The sequence below is a fragment of the Phocoena sinus genome, chromosome 3, assembly GCF_008692025.1.
Source record: "Phocoena sinus isolate mPhoSin1 chromosome 3, mPhoSin1.pri, whole genome shotgun sequence".
Classification (NCBI taxonomy): Eukaryota; Metazoa; Chordata; class Mammalia; order Artiodactyla; family Phocoenidae; genus Phocoena; species Phocoena sinus.
This window is the reverse complement of record NC_045765.1, coordinates 44,100,444-44,125,569: the sequence shown is the minus strand read 5'-3', so window position 1 is coordinate 44,125,569 and position 25,126 is coordinate 44,100,444. Positions and strand designations below refer to the sequence as shown.

General features: G+C 46.5%; 1 protein-coding gene across 4 annotated transcripts in view; it reads right to left on the bottom strand.

Moving 5' to 3' along the window:
* Nucleotides 1-25,126, bottom strand: part of GLRA1 (glycine receptor alpha 1) — an 89,437-nt gene that overhangs the window by 24,134 nt on the left and 40,177 nt on the right. For all 4 annotated transcript variants that reach the window (XM_032625637.1, XM_032625638.1, XM_032625639.1 and 1 more), the window contains 3 exons: nucleotides 6,267-6,490; nucleotides 3,222-3,304; nucleotides 1,862-1,999 (listed from right to left, as the gene is read on the bottom strand). In XM_032625637.1, coding sequence (XP_032481528.1) covers nucleotides 1,862-1,999; nucleotides 3,222-3,304; nucleotides 6,267-6,490 — 445 coding nt within the window. The remainder of the gene's footprint in view (nucleotides 1-1,861; nucleotides 2,000-3,221; nucleotides 3,305-6,266; nucleotides 6,491-25,126) is intronic.

Here is a 25,126-nt window from a genome sequence, read left to right as displayed (position 1 = left end):
CCCTCTGCCCCGAATGTCCTTCTTCTGCCCCACAACCAGCCAAAGAAATCCTCCCTTTCCTTTATGGCAGTCTAACTGTGAAGTCTCCCCCAGGCAGGGGGCGCTTTTTTTCCTGTGTCCCTTCAGCTCTCTTCACATGATCATCAGAGCCTTTAAGGCATAGTACACTGAGTTAGTAGGCAAGTTGATCTCACTCTCTCTCTGTCTCTCTGTCCTCTGCACCAGACTGCGGACAGCTCGTCTCCTCCCAATCTGTGAATCCCTGGAACTGGGCTGGGCCATCCCATGGTGGCGTCTTAGCTCCAGTCCACTGACGCACAGTTACCAGGGGATTTTCTACAGCTCCCTGGACAGCCCCTTCCATGTGGACAGGGCCTTGCCAGTCTTCTCTCCTTGAATCCACAGAGCTAGCCCAGAACTCAGCTCTCACTTAAATGTGAATAGTGAAGGGCAACTGAGATGATGAATGAGAAAACGCTGTGTAAACAGTAAAGGGCTGTGTGTGGTATGTGAGAGTCTGTTGTGATTATTTGATTCATGGGGACTCACTGCTAAGGAGAGTGCAGTTGGCCCTCTGTATCTGTGGGCCCTGCATCCTTCAGTGAGGAGGGCCAACTATGGTCTTGAGCATCCCTGGATTTTGGTAATTTAGCAGGTCCTGGAACCAGTTCCCCTTGGATACTGTCTCTGAGTCTCAGCTTGCCCAGGGATGAAGAGAGTATTTTTGAAGGTTCTAAGATATCTCCGAGGTCACTGGAAAGAGACAGCTGTCCTAAACAGACCAGCACCCAGGCTGCCTGCTTTTTCTCTGGGCCTTCTACTTGCATCAGAACCCACAGTGGTTTCTCTGAATCCCTCTCCTTCACCTCCTCTTCTCCTGGGCCCCTGTCCCAGCCTGTCATGTGTCTCCACTCCACTCGGCTGTGTTCAGACCGCAGCCCCCGGCCCAGCTCCCCAGCGTGGCATACTAGCTGACTGCCTTTTGTCCACAATGTTCCACGAGCTCCTTCCCAGCCTGAAACAGGGCAGGCAAAGCCAGTCTTGATCCAGCCCCACTTCATCCCTGTGTTCAATCTTCCAACAAATGCTGGGCTAGGCGTGGGAGATAGAGAGCTGAGCTAAAAAGTGGGGTTTCCTCCTCATAGCTCACAGTCCAGGGGACCCTTTCCAACTTCACTGTTTACTAATCCTCAGTGCCAGCTCCCAGCTCCCAGCTCCCCACTGAGGTCTAATGTGAACATTCTCTGTGCTTTTGCCCTCTCAGAAATGCCAGTCCCGGGACTTCCCCAGCGGTCCAGTGGTTAAGAGTTCACCTTCCAATGCAGGGAGTGCAGGTTCGATCCCTGCTCGGGGAGCTAAAATCCCACATGCCTCACGGCCAAAAAAAACACAAAAAGAAAAACAAAACCAGAGCATAAAACAGAAGCAATATTGTAACAAATTCAGTAAAGACTTTAAAATGGTGCACATCAAAAAAAAAAAATCTTAAAAAAAAAATAGAAATGCCAGTCCCTCTGTGATAGACACTGCTAGATGTCCTCCCACTGTCAGCTCTCCCTTCTGCCTTAGGGACAGGGTCCGTCCTGAGCTGGACATACAGCTACCTAGAAAAGAGACTGTATCTCCCAGCTCCCCTTGTCATGAGATGTGGCCCAAGCTCAAGTGACTTGTCCCAGGACTCACAGGAAGAAAGCGTGGGAGCCACTTTTTGGTTTCAAGGGACATTCTCTTGACCACTAGGTAATAAATACGGAGATAGATCCACCACAGGTACCTCGGAAGATCCGTTGGATCAGCGACTGAATGAATGTTTGCACTGACCTCTGGCCCTGGCTGGGTTGAGGTGGGCCCTCGCACGTACCTGTGTTGTAATGCTTGGTGCAGTACCTCAAGTCCTTCTCCTCCTTCAGGATAAACTGGGGCAGAGTCAGTCCATCTGCCACCTGCACAGCCCCCTGCTCCTGCCACTCAAAGATGAGGTCATTCATGGTGTATCCAACTGGGATGGGATGAGAAGGAGGAGAAGTCACCACCCGGAAGCTCTTATTTGAAGCATGTCAGGGGTGCTGCAGGAAGGGCGTCTAACATGAAGCATGTTAGAAGCAGAGAGGCATCAGACACTCAGTGGAACTCATGAGACTGTGTCGCTGCTGCGGTTTTTTTTTCCCCACACAAGAGGTTAGAGCTGGTTTCGTTGTTGACATCTACCCCACAGCCCTTCCACCTCTCTTACCCACCCCCGCCAGCCTCCCACCTTAGCTTGTCCTCTTGCCCTCACCCCTCAGTCCCATGTCAGATTCAGCTGACCTCCGCTCTTTTTGCCTGTGCACCATCCTTGCAAGCCCCCGTCTTGTGCCCCCAGCAGAGTTTCCTCTGGGGAATAACTGTATGGTATGCTATCCTGGTGGGGCTATCAGTTGGGGGCCAAGGTGTGAGATGGTGACTCAACTAGGCCAATCAGACTCTCTGCCCCAGGACTTTGTTGAGTAAAGTGACAAAGGGTTCGGAGATGGCTGGTGCAGACTCTCCTCAGAGGTGGTGCTCCGAGGGGATGGTCTGTTAGTTCCTGTTGCCTAAATGCTCTGGCCTGGTTCTTGTACTTTAGCTTTTCCTTCAAGTCCATGTGGAACCCCTATGTCCTTCCACTTAATTCCATTCTTTACATGAGTCAGATTGGTTTCTGTGTTTGCAGTCAAAGAAGTGAGCTCCCCCATCTGTTAAAATCTTGGTTCGCCTGTGATCTCCTCCATAAAGCCTTCTCCATACCCTGTCTCCTTCCCAGTCAGAAGGAAGTGCACTTTCTGCCTTGAGGCCACAGCATTTTGTACGTCTAACCACACACTTACCACTTGCTGCCTGCCTTAGAGTTACTTGTGCAGAAGACCTCTCCCTTGCTGGAGTGAGCATCCCTGTGAGTTCAAGGACCATGACTTATTCAAGCTATTGCTCCTCCATTCCTGGCGGGCATGTTCACAGGGGACATGGAACAGTGCCTCTTTGCAGAGTGCTGCTGGCTCCAGAGCTGAACTTCAGTCAGACAATGTTAGGGGAGTTATATTTCTAATGCGTTTTCTAAGAGCAAAGCTCCTCATCTGGTATTTTGGGCTATTACAGTAATCTCCTGGGGTCCAGTGGTTAGGAGCATCTGTGTGGGAATTTATGCTGGTCCCATGGGGATAGGAGAGTCTGGTTCTTTTAGAGGCCTCATGCAAGGGACTCACAGCTTTCCAGTTGCATAATGCACGTCTGGACGTCCATGGGGAAATTCTTCAAGTCCATGGGGCAGGCCAGTGTCAGGGTGATTCTGGGAAGAGAAAGGAGTTGTATGATGTTGAAACCACAAACCAGAGAAGCTGTGCCTCTGTTCCAGTTACTACTGGAAAATCAGTTATCTAGGAAAGGCCAAGGAGGCTAGGGAACCAGTGTTTATTGAAATAATATATGTATATTTCCACGTCAGAGAGATAAAGTAGGTTGCCTAAAGTCACACAAGTCAGTGGAACTTCTGGGCTTCTTTGGCATCTGTCTGGCTTCTAGAAACTTGCCTTTAGCAAGTTGCCTGAAGGCCTGTAGGCCATGGGCCACCTGCATCCCTTCTCTTCTGTAGAGCCCTCAGGTAGGGCAGAGCCTGAATTTTAAATTGAGCACCACCAGGCCTCAAGCATCCCCAGGTGCACCTGTATGTAGCAGGTGCGCAGGTGGTTCTTGGGTTCTCCCTTCACACACTAGGCTCATCAAAAGTGATTTCCAAGAGGCTCCCTGCACGCTGGGTGTCCAACACAGCCGACTCGCGTCTGCGGGCTCCTGCTGGGGTCAGTTGGGGAGTGGTGGTTGCTCCAGGCGTCTGGGCTAGCTGTTTATTTTGGGTTGTTCAGCCCTGGCAGAGACTGCAGCCTCAGAACCAGAGGGAGTCCCCTTAACAGAATCCGAGGTCTGCAGCTCAGCTGCGATGCGAGACTTCAGCTTGAAAGGCTTTGCCAGCATCTGAGCCCCTGCTGCAGGGAACAGAGAAGAAAGGCTCGTGGAGGCCAGAGAGATCATCAGGCCAACTCCTGCACTGGACAGGTGAGAAAACGGGTGCAGAGAAGGCTAGGTGGGGAGGCAATGTGAGGTCACACAGCCAGCTGATGGCTCAGCCAGGGTTCAAAACCAGGTCTCCTGGCTTTTGGATTTTGAGCTCGTATGTTTGCTGGTGGGCTTTCTAGCACTGCTGTCCTGAAAAGCCAACCTCAATACCCGAAGACCCCTAACTGGTGGTCTTGTGGGGCTTAGCTGCTGGCACCTCGGCCCCACGTGGTGAGGCCCGCGGCCTGGAGCGAACTTCCTCCTCCAGCGCTCACCCACGGCTGTGGATGCGGGCCCTTTAAGCACAAGGCAGAGGCAGGGAGGGAAAGGGCAGGGAGAGGGAGGGGAAGAAGAGGGGAAAGAGGGAGCGGGAGAAGGAGGGGGAAGGGAAGGGAAAGTGCACGCAGTTGAATTTCTGAAGATAAAAGCTCCAAAGTGGGGCAGCCGTCACACTGGGTGAATTTCCTGAAGTTGAATGACCTTGGAACATCACTTTCTGCTGATTTGTCTTTCTGTCATGCTGCACTGGGGCTTAGCTTCCTGGAGATATGAAACTGAGCCTGCCTGCAGCAGAATCCAAGCCAGCCAGGCCTCGGTGGCCCTCCTGAGCCCGTCACCCTTCCAGTCTGGATGCGCACTGGGTGGGGCGGGCAATGGGTGAGGAAGGCCATGCTGGCCTCGGATTCCTCCCAGTCTGCCCTTCCATGGTGCCTCCTTTACCTGCTGAGGTCCCTGAGTCCCCTCTCCCACCCAGCCTGCTCTCAGGGGAGACTCTGAATCCATTCACATTTGGGGATTAGGATCTGTGCGGCCTCTCCAATGGGCTTGGACACTTAAAGCTCATCTCCTAATGGAAATAAAAAGATATATTCCCCTGAGGGACTAGAGGGGCAGGAGAGTCATTTAGGACCAGTGTCCCCCCTCCTTTTTTTTTAACTTTTTATTTTATATCGGGGTAAAGCCAATGAACAATGTTGTGATGGTTTCAGGTGCACAGCAAAGCGACTCAGCCACACATATACATGGATCCATTCTCCCCCAGACTCCCCTTCCATCCAGGCTGCCACATAACATTGAGCAGAGTTCCCTGTGCTACGCAGCAGTAGTAGGACCAGTGTCCCTTTAAGCTCTCTGAAATAAAAACATACTCATTCACTCATCAAATATTTGAGTGCCTGTTGAATGCTCTGCACTGTTCTTCTAGGCCCTGAGTGGGCATTAGGTGCACACTAACAGATGAGAATCTAGGTTCTGCTACTTTGTAGCTGTGGGAACTCTGGCAAGTTGCTTAAACTTTCAGATCCTCACTTGTCTAATCTGCAAAGTGGGCATAATAAAGCCTGCTTCATAGGGTTGTTAGGAGGATTATAAATAATACATACAAAGTCTGAGCCTAGTAGGTAAATTCCCAGTGAATGGTACGTAGTAAGGATATAACATGGACAGTGGTCCTTCTCTCCATGCCTTGGGGGAGGAGACTGAGAATTAGGTGGGTTGGGAGGGGCACAGAGTGTGGCAGGAAGCTCTGAAAGTTTGCCCATAACCAGTGTATGCAGGAGATCCCCCAACTGGGGAGGGGAGTCCCAGCAGACTCAGTGCAAGGAGTAGAGGATAGAAAGGCTTTCTAGAAGGGAAGGAGCAGCCCTGGCTTATCCCTGTGAGCAGCACCGTCCAGCTGGCAGGCCATTTATGTTGAAGTTGCTGTGATTTTTCAGACTTTGTGCCTTTGCTCGGCTATTATTTAAAATTATGATAGAAACGTTTAACATGAGATCCACCCTCTTAATAAGTGTTTAAATGTACAGTAGAGTATTGTTAGCTATAGAGTATCATTGTTCAGCAGCTCTCTGGAATTTATTCATCTTGAGTAACCGAATGTTCCTGGGGTCAGCATTGTCTTTGAGTATTCTTTTCCCATCTTGTTTGATTGAAATTCTGGGTAAGCTTGGGGGCCTAACTTTAACTTTCCCTCTCTAGGATGCTTCCTTGGTCCCCCTGGTTATAATGAACTACTCGCTTCTAGGAGTTCCCGTGGTATTTTATTCTTACTTGCTGAGTGTAAGCTGCAGAGCTGGCTCTGCCTATTCCGTAAAGGTGTTCGGTTGCCAGGGCCTGTTCACCTCTGTTTGGCCCTCCTCTTAGCGTCTGCCCCCACAGGGTATGTTCTGAGAATGGAGGGGATGAGCCTGTACAGAACTCACCGGATGCTGTAGAGGACATTCCCATTCCGGGAGATCCTCAGCAGTTTGTTGTCCGTGGTGATCTCGTGGAAGTGGGCCCCCTTCTCGTTGGCAAAGAACAAGTCAGGTTTCCAGATGGAGTCCAACATGGATGGGTCCAGGTCCAGAGAGTCATCCGGGTATTCGTTGTAGGCCAGCCGGGGGTCGTTCCACTGCTGCCGTAGGAAGATGTTGACTCTATAGTCCTACAGGCAGGAGATAAGGAGGTGGACTCAGAGTTAGGCCCTGGGATGTCACATCTTGGAAGGCCCAGGTGCTTTCGGTCAGCGCTTCCCAAAGCCCCTCCTGGAGGATGCTATCAGAGCATGGTTGCATCTTACATGGGGATGAGACATAAAGTCTGTGCATCAGGCAAAAATCAGGGCAGTCATAATTATCCCTGAAAATTCTCTAGATGCCCTGTTAAGTATATTCAACTCTGAACTGAGATTAATTAGATGTTATTCTTTCTTCTGAAAAATTAAAAAAATGAAGTTCATACTGATGTAATAAACACCTGTTTTTCATCCTGTTAACATTTTGTTGTGTTTGCTTCAGTTTTTGTTAGGTAAGAGAAATAATACATCACAGATAAAGCTGAAGTCCCCCTTTTATTATCAACCCCATCAGTGCAGTAATTCTTATGCCCACTAAGGTTTGAGAGTCACTATTCTAGACAGATTGAAGGAACAAAAGAAAAGACTAAAAGCTGATGCCTGAGCATTCACACCATTTTGCCCAATTCCCAAGCCGTGAAGGAAAGTTGGGTGGAGGGATTTTATAGTGTTCTGCTGGTCTTAGGGTTCACACCACTCTGTTTTAATACCGGCCTTCTGTTACCTTCTATAACGTGTTGATTTGTTTGTTTGGGGAGGACTAATAGATGCCACATCTTACTGGAACCCAGCGCTAAGTTAAATGCTCTCTGATGGGACAAAAAAAGTCACGATCAAACCAAGTAGGGAAGTGTTTGATTAAACCAAATGTATCAGATTTCTTTATGGCAGGACTTCTCAGAGGCCTTCATATGCTGAGGAGTTGTGTGCATCTCCAAGAGGGGAGTAGACTATGCAACATTTCCTTGATTTATTTTGGCCATAGGACTCTTTTGTTTTGTGCATGAGGCTCATCTTCTACAGAATGTGGGTTGGAAATTGCTGTCCTAGTCAAAACTACCCCCTTCCCCACCTTTTGTTTTTTTTTCCAGATGAGGAAACTGAAATCTAGAGAGAGTTGAGACTGGCCGTGTCTCTCTGAAAAGGTAGAGCAGAGTTGATTTTGAAGCCCAGGTGCCTTGACTCCTAGCTGAGGATTTGTTCATTGGGTCTTAGAGGGTCTTAAAGGATCCATTTAGTTCCCATGAACAACCTGAGAAGCAATTTGTGGTAGGTCTCCACAGTGGGAAACTGGGTAATGAAGTTAAGAAATATTTCCATTAAGAAAAGTTTTAAATTTTGTTAGAGAGACATTGTAAACTTGGGGCCTGTGAATATTCCATTGCAAGTAGAATTTGGGGTGTATTTGTGTTTTCCTATGAAGAAGGGTATAGCTCTCTCTGTTGGATTCCCAAGAGGGTTTATAGTTCCCTAGAAGATTAATAACCTGTTCTCAGAGAATAATCTCTGCTCAGAAGCACCTGCTGCTGCGTTTTCTCTGAAGGTGCAGGATAAAGGAGGTTATGCTATATTTTCTTTTGGGGTGCTACCCGTAAATCCCGATCACCCTCGATCTGTCATCAGCAGGAATGGACTGAAGCAAACAGCCCTTCTGCCCCCCACGCTCCCACCCTGCCACTTCCTCCCACATTCTGTTTGCCTACAGGAATATCAGTAGCTTCCTGAAATGTTCCAAGACGTCTTATGGGACTGTTCTATAATTTAGTTGAAGCCTCTCCCTCCAGCCCCATAGAAAATGACATTTGGTCTCATAATCAGGAATAAAGACGCAGACGTAGAGAATGGACTTGAGGACACGGGGAGGGGGAAGGGTAAGCTGGGACGAAGTGAGAGAGTGGCATGGACATATATACACTACCAAATGTAAAATAGATAGCTAGTGGGAAGCAGCTGCATAGCATAGGGAGATCAGCTCGGTGCTTTATGACCACCTAGCCGGGTTGGATAGGGAGGATGGGAGGGAGACGCAAGAGGGAGGAGGTATGGGAACATAGGTATATGTATAGCTGATTCACTTTGTTATAAAGCAGAAACTAACACACCATTGTAAAGCAATTAGACTCCAATAAAGATGTTAAAAAAAAATTTCCTATCTTATCAGTCCTGCGGTGGAGGGAAAACTTCAGGCCAGACTGGAGGTTGATTCTTTGTTTTTCCTGTTGATTGTAATAGCTCCCAACCTGGTCCCATCTCATCAGTTTGTCCTGTGGATTTTACATGAAGTGCGTGTGTTTGTGTGTGTGTGTGGGGGGGGGGTGTGGGTGAGAGAGAGGGAGAGAGGGAGAGAGGGAGGGAGGGAGGGAGGGAGGGAGAGATGAGGCACTGGGAGTCATGTCAGAGTAAACAGACTATGAATGGTTGGACAGAAAAAGCCTTCAGTCCCCAAACCCCAGCTGCACTTCTGATGTTCTTGCCAGCAACATGTCAAGCCAGTTTATGTGGCTGGAAGGAAGAAAAGAAAGTGGCATTTCTTAAAATGGCCTGTTAGGCACCAGGCACTGTTCTAGATACTGTCACATACATTTAATCCTTACAAAACCCCTGCAAGCTAGACATTCAAATTCTCCTAGTGAGGTTCAGGAAACTGAGGTTTGGAAAGGTTGAGCTAGTAAGCAGCAGAGCTGGAGTCTGAATCCACATCAGCCCGACCTTCTAGTGAGCACTTGTTGATTACGTCCCCTGGCTATGGATGGCTGGTTCTGTGCTGGGGAGCCTCTTCTCTCACCCCCACTGCCGGCTCAGTTTAAGCCTTATCTCCTGTAGGAGGCTTGGTGCCCCCAGGCTTCCCTGACTTCTTCCTTTTCTGATCTCCTAGCAAAAGGGAATGGCCAGAAACATTTAATTTAGCACTACCTCACTGTGTGTGTCTTATCTCCTCAACCTGAAGGGCAACAGTTTGAGAGGATAAACCTGACCTTCTCTTTCTCTTGCACCATCCTACCTACTCACCCAGTCGGTGTACCTGGAGCTACCCACCACCCAGGAGGGGGAGGGGGAGGCAGAGCCGGAAAAAGTTGGGGTAGGAAGAGCTTTCCCCATTTTTTATTTATTTTTTATTTTTTTGACGTACGCGGGCCTCTCCCGTTGTGGAGCACAGGCTCCGGACGCGCAGGCTCAGCGGCCATGGCTCACGGGCCCAGCCGCTCTGTGGCATGTGGAATCTTCCCGGATCGGGGCACGAACCCGTGTCCCCTGTATTGGCAGGCAGACTCTCAACCACTGCACCACCAGGGAAGCCCGAGCTTTCCCCATTTTATAGCTGGAGAGACTGCGGGTCAGAGAGAGGAGGCATTGTCCAAGGTCACATAGCAATTCAGAAGAGACCTGGCATTAAAATCTGGATTTACTTCTCCGGGCCCCACTGTTAGAAGGAGGAGTTAGGCTAGATGGTCTCTGAGAACCCTTCCAAATCTAATAGGTGATCGTTATTAGTTTTATGTTTTCCAGCGACATTTAATGGAGCATCTAAGTGCCAGGCACTGTTCTCGGCACTGGAGAACACGTTGAGAACAAGAAAGACATGTTTATGCTGTCACAGAGCCTACGGTGTAGCGCTTACACCACACGGAGATTGGGCTCTGCTGGGGATTAGGTACAGGGCACTGGGGAGATACAGAAGTTAAGGTGAGACCAAATATGGCAGAGCCAAAAAGGAAAAGCATTTTGGGCAGTTGGAACTGCACCTGTGAAGGCCTAGAGACAAAGCAAGAGCACGGTGCTTTGGACAGAACAGCAAGTAGATGAGTGAGGGCAGGAGCGGGAGGAAGCATGCAGTGCCCAGCAGGCTGTCCTGGGGAATGCGGACTCCATCCTGGGACTAATGTGGAGTCTTCGAAGAATTTTAAGTAGGGAAGGACATTATTACAGTTGCATTTTATTACTGATATTTAAAAATACTTTATTTTTCCTATTACAGAAGTAATGCTTGTTGATTATAAAACAATAGAAACATACGTCACTTAAAAGGAGAAAGACAAAATGAAAACCATAGGGTCTCGCTTTGAAGCGATTCATGAGAAGTGAGGGTAAGAGCTGAGGAGACGGTGTCTTGTCCTCAGGCGACTTGTCCCCTTCTCCTAGTGCCCCCTTCTCCCCTCAGCACCCGCTCCCCAGACGAGCTGCTGCATCGATTTTCTCCTCCCCGGTTGGTAAACAGCAGCAGGAAATGCCGTTTGGAAGGGACCAATGTAACTGTTGTAATAGGCTGAAAGCTAAACGCCGTTTTGCTTACTTGGCTCTACAGTCACTCTGGTCAGTGTTCAACCTGATGGGGGTCCACGTTCAGGCCCAGAGGCTGGAAGAACAGCACTGGAGTTCTCCAGCTGAGAACCTCAGGTCCCACCTCTGGTAGTTGGCTTCCAGGCCTTGACCCTCAAGGTGGCCCATCTTCTAAGTCCGAGGGGGAGGGACTGGTGGAGCTCTGGCTCAGCAGGCTCTAGCACCCACTCTCTAGTCTTGCATCTGAGATTCCCTGATGGCTTGATTTCTGGAAACTGGGCAGCTTCCATGCTTGCGAGACCAAGGTAGAGTATTAACTCATTCATTTGTTCGTTCTATCATTCAACAAACATGGATGGAAGACTTCCTGTGTGCACCCACCCCCGCGCCATCCCTGCCCCGGTTATGTCTAATTTCAGACTCTAACCTCTCCCAGCAAACTCCTCTAAACTCAGTATTGTGGTGAAATAGGAAACATGAGGTGCTTTAGTAGGAAAGAGCTAAGAACCTGGTGGGTGTGTTGGTGGGAAGAGGACGTGAAGGGCAAGATGTGTGCCCACAGCAGGCAGAACCAAGAGCCATCACCCAAGAGGAGGATGAGGAATCAGATTCTTACACCCTCCTAAGTCTCAGCCTTCTAGCCGTTAAAGGGATGTTTCTTCTCTAAACTTGATTCAACTCTGTAAACACTTATGAGGCCCAGTGGGAGAACGGTGAGAGCAGAGGCTCAGGTCTTGGCTTCTACCCTCACAGAGCTCAGATTATCTAGCAAGCAAGGCAAGGTATGGACACAAATCTAACATACAAAACTGAAAGTGATAAGGGTCAGAAGAGGTTCTAACAAGCTGCTATTAGATATTGCTTTCAAGTCATTGACATTACTTCCAGGCAGGTTGGGTGATTCTGGAAGTGATTTTGGGGAGAAGGTGGCATTTGAAATGGCCCCTATCAGGTTGTTTCATCCTCCTGAAGTTAGCATCTCTAGGTCTGGTGTTGTTCTGAGATATGAATAATACCTGATTTTGGCTGGAAAGGAGGCCAGTGATGTGTGAGGAGGAAGGACAGAGGTGAGGAATACAGGTGTAGAGCAGGACAGGACGTGAGGACCAGGGCTTTGGCCTTGGTGTATTTAGGGTTAGGATTTGTAGAGTTGGCGGGGGTGGGTGAGGGGGGCAGGTTATCAGAGGAATTTCATGTGGAAGGAATAGCACCAGGAAAGGTGTATAGGCAGGGGCATTCAAACAGTTCAGTTTAGCTCAACCGTCAGCTGCGTAAGTAATAAAAGTCCCTCTTATTGAGGACCTACTAAGTACCAGGCATTGTGCTAAGCATGCCACAAACTTCTGCTCATTTTATGTTTAAAACAGTCCTATGATTATAGGTGGTTTCACCTTAATTTTATAGATGAAGAAGGCTCAGGGAGATTAAGTAATTAGTCCAAATTCACACAGTAAATAATGGGCTTGGAATTCAAATCTGGTTTGTCTAATTATATAAAGCGCATTCTCTTAACCACTCTGCTGTGATGAGGCTGTAGAATGGATTGATTTGAAACTGTGGGTATCCGTAACTGCCAAACCAAGGTGTTTGGATCTTATTCTGTAGCCAGTTGGGCACCACTGAAGTCTTAAGCAGTGGAGCAATATCCCAGTTTGACTTCAGGAAGATCAGCATGGGAGGCGTGACCATGAAGTGCTGAATTGAGAGAAAACGGGACCAGGGAGACTTATTTTGAGGCCACTGTGACAGTTCAATGAAAGATAAGGAAGTGCTAAACTGAGATAGTAGGGATGGAGAGTGGGGCAGAGGAGAGAATCATTGTTCTTTGTCATCATCATCTTATCCTTCATCATTTTCATCACGAATATTACAGGTAGACTTCTGTCTCAACTCCTTCCTTTTACACACGGCCCAGAGAGGGAAAGAGACTTTTCTCAGGCCACACAGCAGTTCAGTGACTAAGGTGGGACTTGCATACAGAAATCTTGACCCATTTCCCACTACTTTTCCTAATCCCTTGTACACCTTTAAGGGCAGGAGGAGGAGAACCGAGCTGAATCTGCCATCAGGCAGTCTCTGCTCTCCTTGGAGAAACTCTAACTTAGACTCAGCTCTGACAGGATTTGGGATTAAGATGTGTGAGAGCTGGAGCAGTCTGCTGAGAGCCAGGGACCAGGGGGCATTCAGAGTGGAGGGTCCCAGGCTTGGTTTATGAGCTGCTGCTGCTTCTCAAGCACTTTCCCAGACCTCTGGAATCAGAGTCAAAGATGTTGCCTTCAAATGTGAGAAGAGTCAGCCCCAGTCTCCTCACTGCCCTGTGAGAGTATGGACCTGGCTCACCGGCACATGGAGAGTTTACTGAATCTTGAGTGAGTGCCAGACACAGTGCTAAGGGCTTTAATGATCCCTCTCCCCAGATTCTCATAGGGATACCATTTTATGGATAAACTGAGCCTGGGGAGACGTAATGCTTTTTCTAAAGTTAGTGACAGAGCTGAGGCTCGAATCCACGACTGGCTGACTCCAAAGTCCTGTGCTTTTAAGTAGTACACTGTGTTCGCTTCTTTCTTTCTTTCTTTTTTGTGTCAGTTCCTTTTATTAATAACGTCTCATACTTATTAACTGCTTTTTACTTTACAAAGCACCCTCACATTGGTTTTGTTCTATGAAGTTTGGCATGAAAGGGAAGATTCTTATCTCCATTGGATAGACGTGGACATTAAAGCCCTAACAGCTCAAGTTCCCAGCACTAGTTACTGGCAGATGCAGAATTGATAATAACAATGCACATAATACATTGAGATGTTACCACATGCAAGGGATGATGCTAAGTTCTTAATGTGTGTTGTTTTATATTTACAATAATCCTGTGATGTAGGTTCTATTATTCTCATTTTACAGTTAAGCAAATTAAGGCACACAGAAGTTAAAGTACTGTACCTGACGTCACACAGCTAGTAAGTGGCAAAGCTGGGATTTGAACCCAAGATGTTAATGCCAGAGCCCATGCATTTAGCTAGTAGACTACACCATCCAGAATCTCCCAGATTTGTACTGAGCGACACTTTTGTGATACCTCAATGCCATCAGCTACTGCCTCTGGCTGCTGTTATGTTCCTGTGGGTTTGTAGATACCCACAATTAGCAGGAAGTATTAAAACAAGGCAAAGGGAGGGGCATGGGATGAATTGCGAGACTGGACTGGATGGACATATATACACTATTGCTACCATGTATAAAATAGATAACTAATGAGAACCTACTATATAGCACAGGGAACTCTACTCAATGCTCTGTGGTGACCTAAATGGGAAGGAAGTCCAAAAAAGAGGGGGTATACGTATACGTATAGCTAATTCACTTTGCTGTACAGTGGAAACTAATACAACATTGTAAAGCAGCTATACTCCAATAAAAATTAAAAAGAAAAAAAAAAAACAGGCAAAGGACAAAAGGCTTCTGCCCCAGGTCCAGCAGTCTACTAGTACTCCTACATCGTTCCTGATTTGCCCCTTGAATTTTTTTTTTTTTTTTTTGGCCACGTCGCACAGCATGTGAGATCTTAGTTCCCTGACTAGGGATTGAACCTGCACCCCTTGCATTGAAAGCACAGAGTCTTAACCACTGGACCACCAGGGAAGTCCCTGCCCCTTGGATTTGACCCATTGTCTGCTCTATACTCAAGTACAGAGCTGGCAGACTCCCCGGATCCTGACCATTGCGTCCTTGGCTCCAGTTGCCTGCTCCATGCCTTCAACCTCTCCTAAGTCACCACCCTGCCTGTTGCATTCTCATTTGGATCGCACATAATCAGGGCTGCATTTGTTGTGAAGAACTGCCGATGGTTTGGACAAGTGGAGTGGAGCCTCTTTGTTTATCTTCAGGGGATCACTAAAGCCCAGCGTGAGTTTAATAATTACATAATTGCAGCCACTTTTATTGGATGTCTAACGTTTGCTAGATTTTATATGCATTGTATCTCTAAACTTTTCATCAGCCTAGCACACTGAATATTATTATACTCATTTTACAGGGGAGGAAACTGAAATTCAGAGAGGTTAAACAGAGCTTAAGTGTCTTGCCCAGAGTCCCATAGCTAGTAGGTGCTAGAGCAGGAATGTGAATCCACAGCTGTCTGGCTCCCAATTTCACATTCTTTTGACAATTGCATGCTGCCTATTTCCTTTTTTTTTTTTTGGCCACTCTGTGAGAGATGCGGGATCTTAGTTCCCCAACTGGGGATTGAACCCGTGTTCCCCGCAGTGGAAGTTCGGAGTCTTAACCACTGGACCACCAGGGAGTTCCCTCTGTTTCCTTTTTTTGAAAACCAAGTTCCTAGATGGGTAGGTGAAAGAAACGTAGTAGACATAGTATACTGGGATCTCACTGAGCCCATGTGACAGGTTGGCTCATGTGTATCCTCATAGTCAGTATCAGATGGAGAACTTTGTATTGTGATGCTAAACTGAGGTGGATCTGTAACTGGTTGCCAAAGGATGCAAACTGAAGTGTGGATATTAACCTGAAAAGGGGAAAGAGGACAGTATTGACAGTACAGGGCATAAAAGTGAGACATGCCACTAGCGAACTTGGAAATACGGAAAATAAGTTTGATCTCTGCGAGTTAAACTAACAGGTGAACATGCAGCAGAGAAATTTGGCAAGGCTCAGCATCAATCACTATGACCCATGTGTAATCTCAATGATTTAGAACAGGCCTGTGTTTGTAATTTATTAAGTGGAACCCTAATTTATTGTATTATGTCTTTTTTTTTTTTTTAAGGGTTTTTGCAGCTTTGGAGCTTTTTTTTTTTAATTATTTATTTATTTTGGTTGCCCTGGGTCTTAGTTGCGGCAGGCAGGCTCCTTAGTTGCGGCTTGAGGGCTCCTTAGTTGTGGCTCGTGGGTTTCTTTGTTGTGGGTGGCCGGCTCCTTAGTTGTAGCACGCAGCCTCCTTAGTTGTGGCATGTGAACTCTTAGTTGTGGCATGCATGTGGGATCTAGTTCCCTGACTAGGGATCGAACCCGGGCCCCCTGCATTGGGAGCGTGGAGTCTTAACCACTGCACCCCCAGGGAAGTCCCTACTGTGTCTTGTTTAGAGAACTATTTTATAAACATATTGGAGACATTCATTCGGTAGTATAAGAAAGGGCAGTTTGATGAGCAGGAATTTGGCAGTTGGTAGTCTAGCATCATCTGAAGGATAGGGTCACACTGCTTGGGGGAACACCAACTTTTTTTGTCTGAAAAGAGGGTTTCTGTGTGGTGAGGAGGGATGGTTTCTTAGACCTCTCTCTGGCCCGGATGAGATTTTCCTCAAGACTGTCTACCTTCTTTTCCTCCAATTTGGTATGTCAAAAGCAACTTTTAATTTGTTTTCCCTGTTATTTGGCAAATGGCAAGGGAGTGCTTTCATGGAGGACACAAGCATGTTGTTATTGGAATGGAAAGCCCCATCATAAAGTAAAATAACTTGATGGTCTTATTTACCCATTTCAGTCTTTTGTGGCTTTGATTGTCATTAGTCAGCCTTCCTGAATCTGATCTGATGGAGAGCCAACCCTGGGATGCCATAAATTCACGACTGTGATGCCTCCCATGGTGGTGTATTGGAGAGAGTCATCCAGCAGACGTTACCAAGACTGCCTATAACCCCATTTTCTGCCTCTTAGCAGACTCTATGGCATGTGTGAGGGCTCTCTCCTTGGCTTCCTCTCGGTCTGCGGTTTACCAAGGCTTTGGGAGTGTCGAGATATGTCTAACTGGATGGCCCTTAATAGACTTTTTCTTGGACTTCCCAAATCCCAGAGTGTAAATGGCCTAGCATTAGCTGTGTAGACAGACTGAACGTGTAATGGAAAAAGCAACAACAAACAAGGATCTCATCCACAATATTAACCAACCTCACACAATATTCAGTAATAAACCTAATGAGAAATGTGTGACTTGTGTGTATGTATATATATATATTTATATATATACACACACACAATGAAATGCTTCTAAAGCTTTACTGAAAGGCATGAAGGAATACCTATATAAATGGAGAGACATACCACATTTATATAATATTGTTAAGATGTCAGTTCTCTACAAGTGAATCTATAAATTCAGTGCAACCTCAATCAAAATCTGAGGCAATTTTTATAGCATCAACAAGCTGATTCTACAGTTCGTATGGAAGAGAAAATGGACTGGAAATGACAAGAAAACCTTATTAAAGAAGAAAAACAGAGGACTTTCTCTACCAGATATAGAAATACAGTGTTAAACCATAGTAATTAAAATAGAGTGGAAACAGATAATGGAGCAATGGACAATAAACTGAGACTAGAAAAAGATATATGTATATATGTGTGTGTGTGTGTGTATGTGTGTGTGTATATATAGATAGATAGATAGATAGATTTAGTTTCTGAGAAAGGTAGCATTTCTGATCAGTGGAGAAATAATGGCTACTTAAGAATAATGCTGGAAAATTACTATCTAATCAGAGAAAAATAGAATTAAACCATCACCAAATACTTTACAGCAAACTAAACTCCAAATGGATTATGGAGGTATATGTAAAAGAAGAAACTTATAATATTATTCAAAATGCCCATTATGCAAAAAAAGAAAGAAAAAAAGCAAAGATACTCAAATCCACTTGGAATCTGGAGTGAAAATTAAAAATGACAGTGAAGTACCATTTAAAAAATCCCATTTGGTAAAATTAAAAATCTTGATAATATCTTGAGTTGGCAAGGATAAAAACGCTGTTGTGGGAACAATTATTGAAGCTTCTTTGGGAGCAAGTTGGGCAATAATATTTGTCAAAATAGTGCAGGTCCTTTGATAAAGTAATTCCACTTCTGTAATATATCCTAAGGAAGCATGCAGAGTCATGTGTAAGACTATTCATTGTGGCCCTTATTTGTAATAGTGAAAGCTGCATGAACCTACAGGCCCATCAGGAGACAAGTGGTTAAATACCATGAAGTGATGTTATGTCCAGAGCGTGGAATTTTACAGGCGGGCCGTAAATCTGTAAATACTGATTAAAATCATTTTGTCACATACTGAATGTAATAATAATAAACCATTGTTATGTTTCCAAATTTGAGGGTGTGTAGAACGTTAAGAATGAGGTAGACCTGTATGTAGTGATGTGGAAAGATTCCAAGACATGGTGAAGTGAAAAAAGCAAATTGTATTGCACAATCCTATCTAGACAAAGATGTGTAATAACGAAGGGATGTATCAATACATTCAAGGAAAGAAGACCAGTAAGACATACACCAAAGTGTTTTCTGCAGTGGTTAACTCAGATGGGACAGGGGGAGACTGCAAAGCAGGGGCATTCCTGTTTCTCTCTCTCTTCTCTTTTTTACCGGACTTACTACAAAACTTGTTTTCATCTGTTGCTCATATACTTTAAAAAAAAGTTCCAGAGTTTTGCTGTCCATAAACATAGTGTCAGTCAACACTGTGACTTGTTACCTAAACTGAAATGTCTTTTTTTTTTTTTTGGCTGCACCTAGTTCCCTGACCAGGGATCGAACCCATGCCCTCGGCAGTGGAAGCTCAGATTCTTAACCACTGGATTGCCAGGGAAGTCCCTAAACTGAAAGGTCTTTAAGGTGGTGTGTGTAGAAATGATTTTAGGGTTCTGAGGAGGTCCCCAGAGCTACCTTGCAGGGGCCGATTGAGGAAAAGCCCCAGGCATTGAGATTTCTGGCTTTTGTTCCACTTCCTCCAGAATAGCCCATTTTCAAAAATCAGTGTCTTAAAGTGCTGCATAAGATTCACCTTAAAAATGGACTGTGGGGCTTCCCTGGTGGCGCAGTGGTTGAGAGTCTGCCTGCCGATGCAGGGGACGCGGGTTCGTGCCCCGGTCCGGGAAGATCCCACATGCCGCGGAGCGGCTGGGCCCGTGGGCCATGGCCGCTGAGCCTGCGCGTCCAGAGCCTGTGCTCCGCAACGGGAGGGGCCGCAACAGTGAGAGGCCTGCGTAACGCAAAAAAAAAAAGGACTGTGGTGGTGGGCTGCTGTTAAAAACAATGCTTTGAAGCCCACTGACCCAGAGTAAGGATGAGCATGGCCCTGGTGCGCTCTGCTCTAAGCACTCCTGAGGGTCTGGGTTCATTGCTTGGCCTTTTAGCTCAAGGTGGAAATTGACATGCTGGCTGTACTCGGAGAGCATCCTAGATGGGAAAGGGACTGAGAACTGGGGAGAATGGCCAAGGGAGCCAGGCATGGCCAGGGAGCGAGAGGACTGACCTCAGTTATTGGAAGGGCTGTCAGGTGCAGAGATTGGTTCTCTGTGGCCCCAGGATCAGAATGAAAGCCATGAGCAAATGGAGATGTCAGAGGTGTCCCAAGATGAAGTGGGCTGCCTGGGGGGGGTGCAGGGGTTCCCATCACTGGAGGTGTGCAAGCAGAAACTACAACATTTGTGGCAGAGGTTCTGACAAGAGATGGGGGTTCAAACTGGAGAACCTCCAATGTTAATTCTCTCTACAAATATTGATTGAGCTCCTATGGTCCAGGCAAAGTACTGGGCACTGGAAATACAGGGATGATTGAGAAAGACAGGGTCCCCACTCTCAATAAAAAAGCAAACAAAACAACAAACTAACAAGCAAACTTTTACTTTTTAGGTATTACTCCGAAGATAATAGAACATGATGCGACAGTGACCGGAAGGGGGGACATTTTTAGATAGGGAGTCAGGGAAGGACCTTCTAAAGAAATATCTGAGCTGAGACCTGAAGGATGAGAAAGAACCATTCATGCAAAGATTTTTCTGGGCAGAAGGAGCTGAGCGTAGTAAAAGGATTAAGCAGGTGTTGCAGGATTTGAAGCAGGGGAGTGCTGTGATGTGATTTAGGGTTTAAAAGGCACTATGGGAAGTGGTAGAGAAGGGGAGCAAGGGAGGCAGGGAGGCCGGTTAGGAGGCTGTTTCAGTCAAGCAGGATAGAGATGGTGCCAAGTTGAACTAGAGCTGACAGCAGCAGAGTTGGAAAGAAGTAGATGGATTTAAGTTTTATCTTCTATGATTCAAAATCAATTCATTCAATCAACTGATTCCAATTCATTCAATCAGTTGATTCGATTTAGTCAATTGATCCCAGAAGTAGGCTGGCGTTCAGAAATGACTGCTTCCTAAACAATGTGTTAACTTTTATGGTTGGACATAGGGGGCATTTAACCTCCTCGCATGGTAGCTGTTTTCATAGATCTTGAGGTCTCATTTGCAAATATCCAGAGGGATGGACAGCCAATGGCTTCTCTCAATACCAGTTCTGATAGAATTGCACAGATCCTACTTGTTAGCCAAACCAGAGTGCAGGTGAAGTCATGTCCTCCCACGACCCTGACACCCCCTTGGCTCTGCAGCCTCTCCTCTTGCCCCACACTCAGCAGGTGGCCTAGGCCAAGAGCAGGTCACCAGGATTCAGGCAGCCTGGGGATAATAACTGGTGATGGTGTTTATTGGCTGGAAAAGCTTGGGTGAATTAAGCCTCTCTGAGCTTCACTTTCCTCATCTATAAAATGGGATTGTTGTGTTATATGAAATGATCCCCATACTTTGCTAACCACAGATGCCTGGTTTTTAGAACAGTGCTCAGTAAATGACAAATGACGCCACCACCACCTCACCTTCTCTTTATAGCAGAGCTTTTTGAGAGAATTATCTTCCCACTGTCTTCACTTCCTTTTGTCTTGTGCTTTCGTCCTGCCCCTGAATCGCATTCTCTAATTTCATACACGCTCCCCTCCCCCATCCTCCATTGCCAAACCCATTGGATGAGATTCTCTTTTCTTACTTGACTTGTCTCCTCTTTTACTGCTGTTGAACACACACCAGCTTTTAATACCCCTCTCCTCTCTGGGTCATTCTACAACGCCATTCTCTCCTGGAAGGTTTTATTTTATTTTATTTATTTATTTTTAACATCTCTATTGGAGTATAATTGCTTTACAATGGTGTGCTCGTTTCTGCTGTATAACAGAGTAAATCAGCTATACGTATACATATATCCCCATATCCCCTCCCTCTTGCGTCTCCCTCCCAGCCTCCCTATCCCACCCCTCTAGGTGGTCACAAAGTACCGAGCTGATCTCCTTATGCTATGCAGCTGCTTCCCACTAGCTATCTATTTTTTATTTGGTAGTGTATATGTAAGTCCATGCCACTCTCTCACTTCGTCCCAGCTTACCCTTCCCCCTCCCCGTGTCCTCAAGTCCATTCTCTACATCTGCGTCTTTATTCCTGTCCTGCTCCTAGGTTCTTCAGAACCATTTTTTTCCTCTTTCTGACTTACTTCACTCTGTATGACAGACTCCTGGAAGGTTTTAACATGCAGAGAACCATGATCAGATTTCTACTTCAGAAAAATGACTCAAAACCACACAACAGCATTTTCACAGCACCCAGCACATAATACATGTTCAGTAAGTGTTGCCTAGTATTGCTGTTGGTCACTGCTATTCTCTGTGTTCCATGGCATCCTGTGCATACCTCTGTAATCTCACTCATCATATTGCGGTATTCTCTTTGATTTCCTTGGCCACCTTCTCCAATAGACTCCTTGAAAGCAGAGACCTACCTGGCTCCTGTTTACTTCTGGGGACATGGGAGGATTTTACTTTTCTTCAGGTAGGGCCATGTGGCTCCCTTTGGGTAGTGAAATGTGAGCAGAAGTGCTATATGTCACTTCTGGGTGGAAAGCACTTACTTGCCGGTGTGCCACCCCTTAGTGCCTTCTTCCTCTCACAGCAAATGTGAAATCGCCTGTTGATGTGGAAATGCAAAGCTCAGCCATGACGTGGAGGACAGTAGTCCTGGAGAGTCCCCCAGATCTGTAGCAGACTTTAGGTGAGTGATACATCAGTCTTTGCTGTTCTAAGACACTGGGATTTCAGGGGTTGTTTGTTGCTGTAGGAAAGCCTAGCCTAATATGAGTAAAACGGATCTATATCCTTACAGCCTATTCAGCACGTACAGTATAGGACCTTAAAAACGGAGGTGGAAACAATAAATGAATAAATAGGGAACAGAAGGAAAAAAAAAACTAGAAAGACATTTCCTTAGGCTTATGTGTTGGAGTCCTTGGCTGACTGGTTCAATAGTTAATAATCCTTTACATTTCTGTAGCATTCATAAAGGGCTCTCATACCCACTTCTTGTGTATTCCTACACGCCATTCTTAGAGCCAGGTGCCAAGGGGGAAGTGAGTCTCAGTGGTATTAAACTGTGGCAGAGCTAGAGCTCAAACCTTGGTCTCTTGTTTCCTGGTTCAGGGCTCTGTCCATTGCCCCCCTAATATCGACAAATAAGGCCAAACGTGTGGACGGTAGTTGCATAGGCCATTGCCAATCGCCAGGGGTCCTGGCCACAGTGTGCCTGTCTCTGTGCCAGGCTAGCCCGGCCCTTGGCAAGAGAGGCTGGAGCACACGTCCTCATAATGGAAATGCTGAGATTCATGCCCAAAGGACGTCAAGACCCACACACAGACACTCACAAACATATGCACACTCTGTCTCTCTTTCACATCTGCTGACATTTAGTTCCACATGAATTCCAGCTGTCTGCATGTCCCCACGTGTGCACACTCACATGTACACCTGAACACATGTATCGACATACTCATACACACATACTGTTACACGTTAAATATTCTTTCACTTATTCCTGTGTTTTTGTATTTACGCATTCACAGGCACATGCATATAGACATGTTGCTGGCTCAGATGCTGCTACATACTTAAGTATGTGCTTCACAAATATCCACACACAATTACCTATGTGAAAATAATACCCTTCATGCATTTTCACTCTTAAGCACTTTCACGTAGTCCTATATATATACTCAGATACGTGCACATCCTCACTACACACATTCACATGTGCATTTATAACCACAGAAGTACACATACTTATGTTCATACCTGTACGTGGTCAGATACATCTCTCTCTGAGGTTACCTGTCTAAATCTGTTCAAACTAGCATACACATATACACAGGCCAATGTGTACATTTGCACAAACACATGGTCCCACAATATACACATGCACACACATGCTCCATGACGTATAGATGCTGCAGAGCACACACTTAGGTGCACTCGTAAGCACACGTGTCAAGACAAGCTGGATGGTTCCCTCTAGGTCCTAGCTCCAGATCTTTCTCTTGTAGAGTGCCGAAGTTGCTGCTCTAGGCCAGGACTCCCTTCCCTCTTCTCCCTCGTCCATTCCTGTCCCTGCTTCTACCTTCGTCTCACTGCATAGACTCAGAGAGTCGCTGGAAAGGTCAGATGAAGGCCAGCCAGACTCAGCCCTCCCCTTGTCAGGAACGGATAGAGACCCCTGTTGCTTTGCTGGCTGCCTTCTCTGCTCTCAGCTCTGGTGAATAAAGCCAGGCTCTGAGAGGCAGACAGTCAGGCCTGGGGACTCCAGCTGTTTACAGAGTGGCTCTGCACTCCTGTTGATCTTAGAGAACAGACACAGCCTGGAAAGTTTCTGACATTGGGACTATGTCCATATTACCGTGGACCCAGGGTGCATGACCAGCTCTTTGCGTGGCTGGTGAGGCAGAGCCCTGGGATGAAAGTCTGGGGGCCTGGTCATGTCTGTTCAATGAAGTTCCCCTTAGCTCTAACTTCTTTATGATGAAAAGAAACAAGCAAAGGCTGGGTAATCCCAAACATCCGGAAATTAAATGTTTCTGTTTGGCTCAGGAGCACCTGGGGTTTGGGGTGATATAGATCTGAATTCAATTCCCACTTCTGCTACCGATTAGCCGCATGTCCTTATGCAAGTGACCTAACCTTTCTGAGCCTCAGTTTACTTATCTGTAAAATGGGGATAACATGTCCTGCCTCATGGGGGTTGTGAGGTCTAAATGAGATGAAACATGTGGAAGTGCTCTGCATACTGCCTGGCACACAGTAGCATTTAATGTGTGGTTGTTGCCCTTGTTACTATATTTTTTTGTTTTTGTTCTTGTTTTTGTTTTGCGGTACGCGGGCCTCTCACTGTCGTGGCCTCTCCCATTGCGGAGCACAGGCTCTGGATGCGCAGGCTCAGCGGCCATGGCCCACGGGCCCAGCCGCTCCGCGGCATGTGGGATCCTCCCGGACCGGGGCACGAACCTGTGTCCCCTGCATTGGCAGGTGGACTGCGCCACCAGGGAAGCCCTGTCTAAACATTATTGATCTCCACTCCAGGGGGCCATCTCTCTGTGCTCCCCTTGTTGGTTATCTCCGTTTTCATTACTTACTATTTTCTCCTGAGGCATGCTGAGCCTACCATGATTTGAGGTTGGATTTCCACATTTGAGAACGCTTAGGTTGTTGCTTAAGTGTGCTTTGTGGGCCTGGGGTCCCTCAGTTTCCCCCGTCTGTGCTCTTCAATGTTCTGGCAGTTACAAGGATTGGATCTTAATCCCTGCCTGGTCAATAACTAGTTCTGGGATGTGATTTCACCAAATCTTGGTTTCCTCTGCTGTAAATTGGGGAATATTGTGTCTGCCATGTCTACTTTGTAGAGTGGTCATTACAGTAAGTGTTTGGTGAAGGAATCAAGTGAGAGAATGAGTGTGAAAATGTGTTGAAAATTACTAGTGGCATTTAATAATAATAACTGACATTCATTGTGTGTGTACTGTGTGTCAGACCCTGCACTTAGCACTTCTGTGCCTTATCTCCTAATCCTCACAACAGGTCACAAGGTGGCTGCTGTTGGTCCCCTGCTCTGCAGATGAGGAGGCTAACTTAGGCTACCTTGTCCAAAGCCACAGAGCTGAGCCTCAGATTTTGTCTGGGCATGGAAGACTGTGTCCTAACTGCTATACTGTCTCTGTAGAAAGCAGTATGCAGCAGGAATGAAGTCTGGAAAGGTAGACAAGAGATACCAGAGAAGGGTAAGGTTCAGAGAAGTCTAGGAATTGCTCAGGATCACACAGCTAATCAGTGGTGGCTTTGGGGCTTCAGTGCCCAGAGCCTCCATCATCGCCACCATCATCATCATCATCGAAAACATTTAGAGCACTTAACAAAGCATTTACTGTGATAAACACTTCCCTGCACGTAATTTCCATCCATAATAACTTGAGGAGGTAAAAAAAAAACAACAACTTGGTGAAGTAGTATGATGTTAATCACCCCTGGGATTTTACATACAACGAAGCTGAGGCTTAAAGATACGAACCAAATCAGCTTCTTACATATAGTGAGTGAACCCAGGTCTACGTCACTTCAGAGTCTCGGCTTTTAACCACCACACAAAATAAGGGCAAACCACTACGCCTTTAGTAATCTGTAACAAGGAAATAGGTCTCCGTGTGACAATTACAGGGAAACAGGTGGGGGTGGTATTGGAGTGCAGATATGTACACCTGTCCTCAGATAACCAAGTTCTTAACGTAACTGGGTGGCCCCTGACTTGGTTTGATGACTCT